Source organism: Rhinatrema bivittatum, chromosome 4 (genome assembly GCF_901001135.1).
Source record: "Rhinatrema bivittatum chromosome 4, aRhiBiv1.1, whole genome shotgun sequence".
Taxonomy (NCBI): Eukaryota; Metazoa; Chordata; class Amphibia; order Gymnophiona; family Rhinatrematidae; genus Rhinatrema; species Rhinatrema bivittatum.
Window position 1 is genome coordinate 477576106 of NC_042618.1, and position 12254 is coordinate 477588359.

Here is a 12254-nt window from a genome sequence, read left to right on the forward strand (position 1 = left end):
GATCCCAGGAACCGGGTCTCTGCTGTACCGGGGCTTACCCTAGTTGTTATCGGGTCAAAAAGCAGCAAGTGATGGCAGGACTGGTCGCCCCTCTCTCCTCCAACTCGGGCCCCAGCGGGGCCTCATTTTTAAAGGTTATCCAGGTATTTAATTTAGCTGGATATAACTTATCTGACTAAGTTTCAAGGCATATTCAGCATCTTGAGTGTGCCACTGAATATCCCTGTACAAACTGCTATTTAGCCAAATAAGTTATATCTGGCTTAAGTTAAACCTGCTCTTTGGAAGGTATAACTAATCTGAATAACTTATCCAGATAAGAGTGAATATCGCTGCTTATCCAGTTAAGTTAACTGGCTAAGTTGTTCCACCCTGATCCGCCCGCATTTTATCCAGTTATTCCGGTAGCTATCCAGCAGCTGCTGGACTTAACCGTCTATCTAGCACTAAAAGTACTTTCAACAGGCTGAATGTGTTGACACACTATTACAAGTTAAGTTTTTAGTGAGAATGCTTCTATTTGAGAGGTGATTTATTACTGATTGAATTAGAGTTGGCCAGAGCTTGTTACAGAAACACTGGCAGGCTAGTGTTGCACAGAGGTCAACAAGCCTGTTGGTCTCTCCTTCTGCTGGTTGGTGTGCATAACCCGTTCGTCTGGACTGTGTTCAAGGAAAGGAGAATATCAGGTAAGAAGAAATTTTAGCTGCACAAGACTGGATCCAAGATGGCGTCTTGAGGGGAGGGCGCGGTGTTGAGAGCTCCAGTTTGCCGTTGGCGTTACCGAATTTCCTTGACAAGATGCCACATAGTAAGAGGAAAGGGAGAGAGAGATAGAAGTAGCCTCGGCTTCTCCTCAGTTTACCCTGATTCAGACGCGCATTGAGGGCTTTGGCACCGCATTAGAAACTTTTTCTCCAGATGAGAGGTCCGCTGAGAACGCCAGTAAGGAGTGCAAACCGGTGTTACAGGACGAGATATCTTTAAGCCCTGGAGCACCTGCTACCCCCGCATGCTCCAGGCCGGTCCGGACAAGCTGCTAGAACAGATGGCGTTCTTGGGAGCAGCTGCCAGTGAGGTGGAAACGGCAGCGAACGTTGAGTGTAGTGAAATGGAAGAATCTATACCAGTTTATCTGATGAAAGACTCTGAAAACAACGGGTTTGGAGGAAGGGAAATTGAACCATTCTGTTCTAACTTCTACTCCTGTTGGGAGTCACGTCATGAAATCCATGCAGACTGTGAGTAAAAAACTTTCTTTTGGAGAGGGTTCAACGGTTCAGATACTGCCGGTGAAACCCCCGGTGATAACTCTCGATACAGTTTGGTGTGCAGTAACTTCTTTGGAGCGATCTATAACTGCACTTACTGGTGGCTTGAAAGACACTCGGGGCCATGTTCAGTCCTTGGAACCTGTCATTACAACACAATCTGTGAAGATTGAAAATCTTGATTCAAACGTTGCCCAAATGCAACCAAATCAGAATGGTCTAATTCAAGGTGAATTATCTACATCTAAAAGAGTGGAAAATTTGGAAAACTCTGTAAGATACTTGAATTTGAGAGTGTTAAATTTCCCCAAAGTTAAACTGATCTCTCCTCTGTTTAATTCTTACAATTAACAGCTGCAGTGTGGGCCACTCACAACCTTTGCTTTTTATTGTCCTCCTCAAATGTTCTAATCATTTAAATTCAACGTGCAAGAGGGCCTCAAATTATGTAATTCCTTACCTTTTGAGTTTAAATCTTTGCAGGAGTACCTGTCCTTCTGGAAGGCCAGAAAGGCCTGGCTGTTCATAAAGGCTTTTAAGTACATTTTTTTTTCTTAAGTTTTATATCTGCTTTGTAGATATATTTTAGGGTGATGCGTGGTGATTGTTATTGCTTGTGAGTAGTTTATACAATAAAGATTACATTTTATTCATTTATTTATTTATCTATTTATTTAAAAACATTTCTATACCATCTTTCACAAACAAGGTTTGACCAAAACGGTTTACAAAGTTCGATTATAAAAAGGAGGTCAAAAGAAATATAAATAACTAAAAATAAAATTATTTTTTTTAACTAAAAACAATGAAAATAAAAATAAAAACCAAAATAAGAACAAAAATAACAAAATAAAAAATAAAGTAATAGATAAGGAAAAAAAAATACAATATATACTTAGACCCTAATTCTTTAAAAGTAACTATACTACTTTTTACAAAAACAAGTAAAAGCCAGAAAATTTAAAATAAATCAGAATATCCCAGAGACTATATCTATTTTGATGTAAATTGCTATAAACTTATTGAATGTGTTTCTCTGTTTTTATTACTGTTGTATTTCCAACATGGAGCAGTTGGATGATAATGTGGCTTATAAATTGAAATAAATAAATGCATCCCTATAAAGCTGTAAAAACACACACAGCTAAAAACACCCCACCCTGCATACCCAAATCAATCTAAAAACATAAAAGTACTTTCAAAGCTATTGCACATAATTGCTCAGATCTAATATAAATGGTGTTTTTTAATGGAATTTATCTCTTGGACAGTGCTGGTGCTGCAAGGTTATTTAGGAGGTCATACATGTTTATATTAGATCTGAGCAATTATGTGCAATAGCTTTGAAAGTACTTTTATGTTTTTAGATTGATTTTGGGTTTTTGGCATCGCCAATGTGGTGTTAATACCATGAGAGTGAGAGTTTTTGTTTCTGTTGAAGTTTTATGCTTCAGCAGGGATTAGGTATTTTGACCACTGTAAAACCCTTGGACACTGCACCGCAAATCCTTACGGTTTTTTTGTTTTTGTTCTTTGCACACAGGGATCTGACAGCAAGGTCCTGCTGATGCCGGACAGATGGCGAAACGGAGGCCTTTACAAGCTGCAGTATACGCACCCCCTCTGTGAGTTTGGCTTTGCCACACTCACCTGTGTGCCCATGGGGAACCTGATCGTCGTCAACGGTACTGTGCGCCCAGACCCTCTGCCCTGTAGCCTCACAGATTCAGAACATGGCAATAGATAGATAGATAGCATCCAAGAATTCACATGGGAGGAAACAATCTCCAGAGACTCCATCGCCACAGATAAATACTAATGCGAAGGAGAAGGCAGGGCTCGGCACTTCCCCTGCTGCTTTTAATGGGTGCCAGAGAATCCAGTCTCCTAAAACCCATTCTGCAGCTTTTGCTTAACCCTCCGGGGCTGTCTGCTCTGCAGCTGCCCGTCTCCATTAGTTATTTGGTAACAGTGGAAGTTCTGGAAAAGGCTTCCCTACTTGTGGTTTAGTAGCCGAAGCCCGGTCTTTTGTATGTTACTTCAGCTTCTCGTGAGAAGAGCTGCAGAGTGGTGGAAGGAGGAGTAGGGAGGGCAATTACAGGACACAAAGAGCTTTTTCAGAGCCGAGGTCCAGGAGTTATTTTACAGAGCAACATTTTCTTGCTTCCCTGGGTAGGGTGGTTTGCTGCTGGAGTTCAAGGTGCCCCTGGCAGGCTGGATCCCGATTTCCGAGAGGATTCTAGCCCAGGATAACTAAAGAATGAGGAAGATTCCTTACTGGGAAGCAGAACATGTTCAGGAGGATCTGGGGGCAGCCTAAAGCTGTCTCAGCTTTGGGACTTGCAGCTCTCCTCGTTCTCCTGAATCCTACCCCAAAAGGAATCCAGCATTGTTCTAGATTTTTTTAACCTGGGGGAAACATAATTGGTGTATCAGCTGTAGGAGCCTGCATCTTTCCCACAAGGGATTTGATGGCCTCACGTCTGCTGTAGAAATCTGATGCATTCTTTGTATTTGCAGCTACACTGAAAGTCAACAACAACATTAAAAGTGTGAAGAGGTTGCAGTTGTCGCCGGCATCTTACATCTCTTTTGAGCATCGAAGTATAGTATTTGTGTTCTTTTCTATTTATTCTTGATTAAAAAGCCTTTTTCTAGGCTTCTCCAGCTCTCTGTGCATCTCCTGGCCAGAGGCCCATGGAGGAGTTTACTCCAGGTGTGCACCTCTGTAGCACCCATACTCCAGGGCTGTGGGATGGAAGATATACCGGTACGTTTTGAGTTTTGGCCCAGGGTGGCTTACAGCATTATTAGAATTCAGATACAATACGTCCCTTCCGCAAAGGGCAGAAAGTGAGACTTGAACCCTGGTTTCTTTGCTTCTCATCCCTTTGCCACTACTTTTATTAGGTAGGAGAAGGAGGAGCTGGAGACCCGGATCTCTCTCTCTCTCTCTCTTTTTTTTCTACCATTTTTGCTGTACAGTCAGGACTGACGTGACGTGACTGTGGAGCCCTGGTGCTGCCTACAGTGTGGGGGAGAGGGACAGGGAGGAGAAGGAGCGTGCGCCCCGTCTGGAGATTTATTCTGTCCATCTCCATTTTATAGAGTCTGGAATACAGAAGACAATTACCGATCGCCTTTACATGGCTTTCCTTTTTCTGTAGGAGCCTAAATCTCTTTGCAGCGTTATTCTGTTACCCTGTGGGGTTTGTTTTTTTTCTCCACAGAGGACAATGTTGCCAGAGTCTACAGGGATCTACAGAAGCTGTCACGAATGTTTAAAGATCAGTTGGTGTATCCTTTGCTGGCCTCTGCCCGCCAAGGTAAGAGCCCGCGTCCTCCTGCTGCTTGGGACCCTATGATTAGATCCTAAATCTTAGTCATTTAGGAGCTCTAGAACTTTCTTTCTAGTTCCCTCACTTTTAGGTTGAACAATCCTGGAAAAGAAAAACGATAGAAGAAAGTCAAGATTTTTATGTATTAAATTGGGTATTTTCAGTTAAGAATGTTTGTGTCCTGCAATTTGGTTATGAGACCCCTGTTCTGTTCTAATTACTGCAAAAACGATAATTGAGGGGGGGAAAATGTAAAATTCTTTTATACTGCAAAGACAGCTGAAAGTTTTTATGTAGCAGCTGAATGGTATTCCTGCTGTAGGAGGGGTGTGGCTTCCCTGTAAGCTCCGCACACAATAATCCTGCTCTCTCCCTCCTGCAGCTCTAAATCTTCCAGACGTCTTCGGCCTGGTCGTGCTCCCTCTGGAGCTGAAGCTGCGCATTTTCCGGCTGCTGGATGTGCGCTCGGTTCTCTCCCTCTCTGCCGTGTGCCATGACCTCTGCGCAGCAGCCAACGACTCGGCGCTTTGGCGGTTTCTGTACCTACGTGACTTCCGAGGTGCGTCTTCTTCTCTTGCCGCTGCTCTGTGCTTCAGCAGAGTGGAGCATTCACTCTGGCCACCCTCTCACTGATGCAGTAATAGAAGCTTGCACCTCACTTTTCATGCTGGTGAAATCCCCTTGTGCTTTCCAGTTCAGGAAGACAGTGAATGCACGCAAGCTGTGGTGTTTCAGGGGTGATAAGGTGACTTAAAATAACCTGGAATGCTTGTTTAAAAAAAATAAAAAGTGTATTTGAAGGGTTTCTTAGAAAGGAGATAAAATACAGAATGCTTTTTAAACTTTTCTTCGCAGATCCTATGTCAAGGCCTCGAGATACAGACTGGAAAGAAGTAAGTGATGTGTGTATCTTAAATAGCCAGATTAAAGTGGGATTGTGCTGAAGCTGAGTCCTGCCTGGTACTGGCTGGGCTGCGAGGTATCTGGGTGGGATTCTGTGATTGAAGGATTGCTGGGTGCTCGCTGACGCTCTGGGGTACCACTTCCTGTCAGCTGTGAAAAGATCTTTTTTTGATGGCACTCAGTTGATACCCAGAACCTTAAAAACATTTAAATACAAGTGAGGCCTTTTAAGTTGCTGGTATGCTGCCAGCTCCTAAAATCCCTGCATTACTGCCCAGGACCATCAGGTGGCTCAGTTCAGCTCCTTGCTTTTCTTACTTGTGCCATTGGCACACAGCATGGTGGCACTGAGCAGGGGAAATGCTGCTTGGGCTTCACAGTGGAGCTTCCATGGACTTGTATAGAAGTGCGCAGTTAGTGAATTTTAAGTAGACAAAAAAAATGTATGTTGCTTAATCGGAGACATTTTTAGCATTCTCCTTGCTTGATGCTGGGAGTCCCTTCAGTGTCTGCTAATTGGCCACCCCAGTGCAGCAGGTCTAAGCAAGCTGCCAGTAAAAGGTGGGATAGGTCCTAACGAGGCGTTTATGATAAGTGAATTAACTGGTTTGGAAAGCTACCTGTTATATAGAAACCAACTGTAAGGCCCATCTCGTCTGCTCAGTTCAAATATTGTATTGCCATGGGCTCCGAGTTGATTTCTGTTCCCATCCAAGCCCCTCTGATTTCTGTTACTGCTGTTGTCTCCATGTAAGATCTCGGCACTGACTGTCGCATGTCTCTGAACACAGCTGCCCTTTAACCTCTCCCGCTGGCCCATCCCTGGGTCAGTGAATGGTAGAGGCCCGAGTTAGGGTGCACGCACGCCAGGCTCCAGAGGGAGCCTCTAGCTTGGATGTCGCTGAAATGGCTGGGTTAGGTGGGGGTGGGTTGTAAAAGAATAGGGGGTACGACGCTGTAGTTTCCATTCAGCGGGAAGCACAAAAGGAACAGAAGGAAATTTCCAGACAAAAAAAACCAGGCAGCAGTAAGCATAATAAAGAGCCGGCTGCTGCCTGATGTGCTGTCAGCAGAGCCAGTGTGAAACGCCCCAAATTAAAGAGAACCCATCTTTCAGTGTCATGCCGGAGGGCTGGCTTGTGGTGCAAGGGACTCATTCCTTCCATCCTGGCATGTGGCTAGGTCCGCTGTATCTATCTATCTATCTCTTTTCTATACCGACATTCATGATACCGATCATATCATATCGGTTTACAAGGAACAAGGGGGTTATAACGTTAACATTAAAATTAACATTGAAGAAGAAGCAAAGTTACAATAAAACAAAGTCGTGGGAACTTGGGAACTGAAGTACCTAGAGGCTGAGGTTAAACGAAGTAAACTTAACAAGGGTATATTGGAAGTGCCTTGAGACATATGTGGAGAGTTCTGTCTAAGTGGCACTTACAAATGAACCGAAACAAGCTACGAAAGGGGGGAGGGGCGGGAGGGACGGGGAGGCTTGCTGGGATAGAGGAGTGGAGGGGGGTGGTTTGGGTTAAGGGAAGGTTTGTTGAAACAGCCAGGTCTTGAGTTTTTTCCTAAATGTCAACAGGCAGGGTTCCAATCTGAGATCTGGAGGAATGGCATTCCAGATGGCTGGTCCGCTGTCGAGAAGGCCCATTCTCTGGGGGCTGCACGAAGGCTGGATTTGGTTGTGGGGGTGTGCAGGGTTCCTTTGTAAGCTTCTCTGACGGGTCTTGCCCTCTAGAACTTTTGTTCTCAGAGGGCAAACAGGATGTTAGTCCTCACACATGGGTGACATCACATGGAGTTCGATGCAGAAAACATATGTCAACGTTTCTAGAACTTTGACTACGCACACTGATCATGCCCTATACCACGTGGTGTGTTTGAGCTCACTTTGGCTGTTTTTAGCCTTATGGAAAACCTTTTTTGCTCTTCACGATTTTGCGTTTTTTTTTTTCTTTGATCCGTTGCTGGGTTCCTCTCTTTGCTTTCCTGTAGTGTCTGTAGTCAGGGTTTTCGGTGTTTTGGGTAAGTTTCCTTTCACAGTCTATTCCCCCCGTGGTGGCAGTACCTCAGTGCCTGCCGGCCATCAATGCCTGCCAGTATCGTTTTTGACTTTGTGGCCCTTTTGTTTTGCCCCGTCATGGCCACATCCGGTTTTCGCCAGTGCCCGAGGACCATGTTATTGTTGATCCTGCCTGGGGGCATCGCATGACGTCCAGGGTTGCAGCCTATGCACCCAGATTACTCCGAAGGGACATCTGCTTCGACTCTGCTTCGACTCGACAAGATGGATCAGCTCTTCAGGTCAAGGAAGTCCAAGGCAATGGCATAAAAGGACCTTAGAGCTGCACAGATAGACACCAGGCCATCGACATCAGCGGGACCATCTGTTCAGTTGATGCCACCGGTGGATAGGGATGCCAGAGACACTGTCTATCTCCGGGCCGAGGACACTGGGTTCATCATCTTTGACCTCTGCACTGGGGAAAGACGGGGCATCGAGGGAAGCCTAAGAAACATTGGCACTGGTCCCTGTCAATGCACCGGCTTTTTCTGCCTTTTCCCCCGAAGTGACCCCGCGGCGAGGAGAACCCATAGTCTATCGGCGCTGGGGGTCTGCAACGGTTTCCACCAGTCCTGGTCCCCGTCATCGATCCCTCCTCACGGGTCCAAAGAAGATCTGGCGACATCCCCCCCCCCCCCCCCTCCTTCCTCCCCAGTCAGTGTTGGCATTGGCAACGTTTGAGGAGGAGCTGGAGTGCAGAGTCCAGCTGGTGGTGGAGCAGGTGCTGCAGGGCTTTGGTACTGTCACTGATGGCACCAGATCCAGTGATGCCCATCCTTGTACCGCTTCTTGAGAAGCTGAAGGTGCTCATCAGTGCATTACCAACCTAGCTGGCGTCTGTATCTGGGACAGTATTGATGCCCAGCAGGGCACAGAGGCCTTCCCCTGCCTAAACAGTAGTTATTGCTGGGTCTTCCAAGGAGGAAGCTCCACCAAGGCAGTGGACATTCCAAGGCCTGTAGCCTTTAGACCAGTTCTACTGGTGCCTGCACCTCTGGACAAAGGCCAAGTGCCTAAGGCCCCATCCACTGTGGCATACAATGCAGTTGAGGGTCCCTATGACCCTTGGGGACTGATGATCCTCTGAAGACTCTGATGGTCTGTCAGACCCTTCACCAGATGAATGAAGGAAGTCCCCCCTTAAAGACATGACCTTTTCAGGAGGCCATCCCATTTCAACTTTTGACAGAGGAGGATGCCAGGCATAAAATGCTTGAGATCCTCCAGTTTGTGGAGCCTCCTAAGGAGATTGTGGCGGTCCTGGTACATGAGATCCTTAAGTAGTTGCTGCTGAGGATATGAGAACACTCCCTCACAGTGCCTTCCATTAATGAAGAGGCAGACGGGGTTTACTTCGTCAAGAAGATTGCAGATTTGATAAGCGTCAGCTGCCTCACAGTCTGTGGTGGTCGAATCCGCTCTCGTGGGCCAAGCACTCTGACCCATTCCTCGGCACCCCTCGGGAAAGGACCACAGAGCGATGGATGCTCTTGGGAGGAAGGTGTTTCAAGGCACCATGCTTATTGCCCGCATCTCTACCTACCAGCTCTACATGAACCAGTAATCACAGGACATCTGGCAGCAGGTGCAGGAGGTGGCTGAGCAGCTGCCTCAGCAGAAAGACACCCTCATGTCACTAGTGCACAAGGGTCTGGAGTGCGGGAAACATGAGGTCCGTGTGATCTATAGTGTTTTTGAAACGGCATCGACAGTCTCTGCATCGGGAATTGGCACCCACAGGATGGCATGACTGCGGACTTATGATCTCTGACCGGATATACAGGAACGACTCGCTGACTGCCATGCACTGGAGAGAATCTCTTCAGAGATAGAGTGAGAGGTGCTTTGGCCCAATTTCGGGACCACCATGAGACCCTCCAACAACTCTCTGCATTACTTCGGATCTGTCCTCATCCAGGAGGCTGTCGACCAGGGCCTAGGAAGTCTTTCTTTCGCCAGAGGAAGTACTATCATTCACCTCCTCACTCCCGTCAACACCACCAGCTACGACAATCCCAGGCAGCAGAGAGCCCCCAAACCCCCGCCAGCTCTGTCAACTCTGGAGATGGGGTTTTGACTGGGCCATAGGGAGCGTAAGCCAGTTGCCCATACCTGGGACAATGGACCCTCTGGTCGGGGACAGGCTGTGGTTCTTGCTAACCAGTGGCCCAGTATATCCTTGGACCAGTGGGTTCTGTCCATCGTCCACCAAAGATGCCAGCTGAATGTTTTGGGAGTCCAGCCAGATTGACCTCCATGCCCACTTTGTACTACAAGCGAAGCTATCCTCTCTTAAAGGCCAGAGCAATCGAGCCCATACCACCAGGGGAAAGAGGGCGGGGATTCTACTCCAGGAACTTCCTGACTCCAAAGAGAACAGGAGGACTCTGTCCCATCCTAGACCTAAGGGCCTTTTGAACAAGTTTCTAAAAAGAGAAAAGAACATAAGAAATTGCCATGCTGGGTCAGACCAAGGGTCCATCAAGCCCAGCATCCTGTTTCCAACAGTGGCCAAACCAGGCCACAAGAACCTGGCAATTACCCAAACACTAAGAAGATCCCATGCTACTGATGCAATTAATAGCAGTGGCTATTCCCTAAGTAAACTTGATTATTAGCTGTTAATGGACTTCTCCTCCAAGAACTTATCATAGAAACATAGAAATGACGGCAGAAGACCAAACGGCCCATCCAGTCTGCCCAGCAAGTTTCGCACTTTTTTTTTTTCTTCATACTTATCTGTTTCTCTTGGCCTTTAGTAACCTTTTGGTTCTATTTCCCATCGACCCCCACCATTAATGTAGAGAGCAGTGTTGGAGCTGCATCTAAGTGAAATATCTAGCGTAATTAGTTAGGGGTAGTAACCACCGCAATAAGCAAGCTTCACCCATGCTTATTTGTTTACCCAGACTATGTAATTCAATTCTTGTTGGTTGTCTGTATATAGATCCACTTTTCTTCATTCCCCCTGCCATTGAAGCAGAGACCTATACTGGATATGCATTGAAAGTGAAGTATCAGGCTTATTTGGTTTGGGGTAGTAACTGCCATAAAAAGCAAGCTACTCCCTGCTTTTTTGTGAATACAAATCTTTTTTTTTTCCCACATTCATTTACGTCCTGTAGACTTTATGGATCCACAATGTTTATCCCACGCCCCTTTGAAGTCTTTCACACTTCTGGTCTTCACCACTTCCTCAGGAAGGGCATTCTAGGCATCCACCACCCTCTCAGTGAAGAAATACTTCCTGACATTGGTTCTGAGTCTTCCGCCCTGGAGCTTCAAATCGTGACCCCTGGTTCTGCTGATTTTTTTTCCGATGGAAAAGGTTTGTCGTTGTCTTTGGATCATTAAAACCTTTCAAGTATCTGAAAGTCTGTATCATATCACCTCTACTCCTCCTTTCCTCCAGGGTGTACATATTTAGATTCTTCAATCTCTCCTCCTAAGTCATTCGATGAAGACCTTCCACCTTTTTGGTCGCCCTTCTCCAAACCTTTTTTGAACCCAGCTACACTAACTGCATTAACCACATCCTCTGGCAACAAATTCCAGATCTTTATTGTGCGTTGAGTGAAAAAGAATTTTCTCCGATTAACCTTAAATGTACTACTTTGTTTCCCTGGGCAACTTGATGAGACTGGCTATGCTCCCTCAACCTAAAGGATGCATACTCTTTTTGAGATCTTCCCAGGTCACAGGAAGATCTCCAGTACTGAGTGTTTCCTAGCACACAGATGGATTCAGGACCAGTGGGTTATGCACCTCTACCAGCAGATGGAGAATGAGCAAAACTAACATCACAGTATATATATCCCTGCAGTGACATCAGCCTGCCAGTATTCTCCGTCTCCAGCAGATGGTGGATGTGCATCTCCCTACTGGGGATTGCTTCAAATTTTTAGAAGGAGAAATAAGATTAAATTTGCCCCGCTCTCCTGCAGTGATACCATATGGTACCTCCCCCAGTTGAGAATTCCTGAGGTGATTTCCTTGGTGTCTCAGATGAGTGCCTTGGTCCAGTAGCTGGTTTTTTTTTTGTTGTTGTTGTTGTTTTTTTTTATCAGCTGACCTAGACTTAGCTGTTAAAACAGCTGAAAGGCAGCAGGTGCAGGAAGCAGACTGCATATGCCCTTCCATCCCGCAGCCGGAGACTGTCTCTGTACTTAGTCCAGAAAGGCTGAAGTCAGATAATGTTTAAAAAAAAAAAAAAAAAAGACAGAATAGAAGGGTTGTTTTTAAGGCCCTCCCTTTCCTCCTGTCTTTGTGCTCGGCATGCCGTTCTGATGTTCATTCCCGCTCCCAAGGGAGGTTAAGGGACTTGGGCAGCCTGGCAGGTTGAGCATCCCAAGTTGGCTAGGCCCCGCTGTTAGGCTTTACTCAGAGCGCCACATGGTAGGCAACTGTGGCATTTTCACAGGCTTTCCTGCGCATTAGGCTGCCCTCTTCGGTTCTGTCAGTGTGCGCCTAGTTTTTGGATGCTTAGTCGGAACGCCTGCTTGGTGATAGTGGCCATGTTAGGCACACGCTGCCCAAGCGCACAAGTTGAGTTACATTGGTTGTGCGCTTAAGTTGGGAAGGTGGCAGTGTGTCTAGTTTTGCAACACCTAGCCTTAGGATGCCTAAATTTTGGGCACCTACGTTTTTGAGCACGTAAATGTTACA

At 46.2% G+C, this 12254-nt stretch overlaps 1 protein-coding gene across 3 annotated transcripts in view; it reads left to right on the top strand.

Annotated features, from left to right (window-relative positions):
* The window catches only part of LOC115089228 (F-box only protein 7-like), a 53627-nt gene that overhangs the window by 24044 nt on the left and 17329 nt on the right, over positions 1 to 12254 (top strand). For 2 of the 3 annotated variants that reach the window (XM_029597320.1, XM_029597321.1), the window contains exons 6-10: positions 2815 to 2956; positions 3792 to 3875; positions 4502 to 4597; positions 4992 to 5168; positions 5465 to 5502. In XM_029597320.1, coding sequence (XP_029453180.1) covers positions 2815 to 2956; positions 3792 to 3875; positions 4502 to 4597; positions 4992 to 5168; positions 5465 to 5502 — 537 coding nt within the window. The remainder of the gene's footprint in view (positions 1 to 2814; positions 2957 to 3791; positions 3876 to 4501; positions 4598 to 4991; positions 5169 to 5464; positions 5503 to 12254) is intronic. The other variant, XM_029597323.1, reaches the window with a different exon arrangement.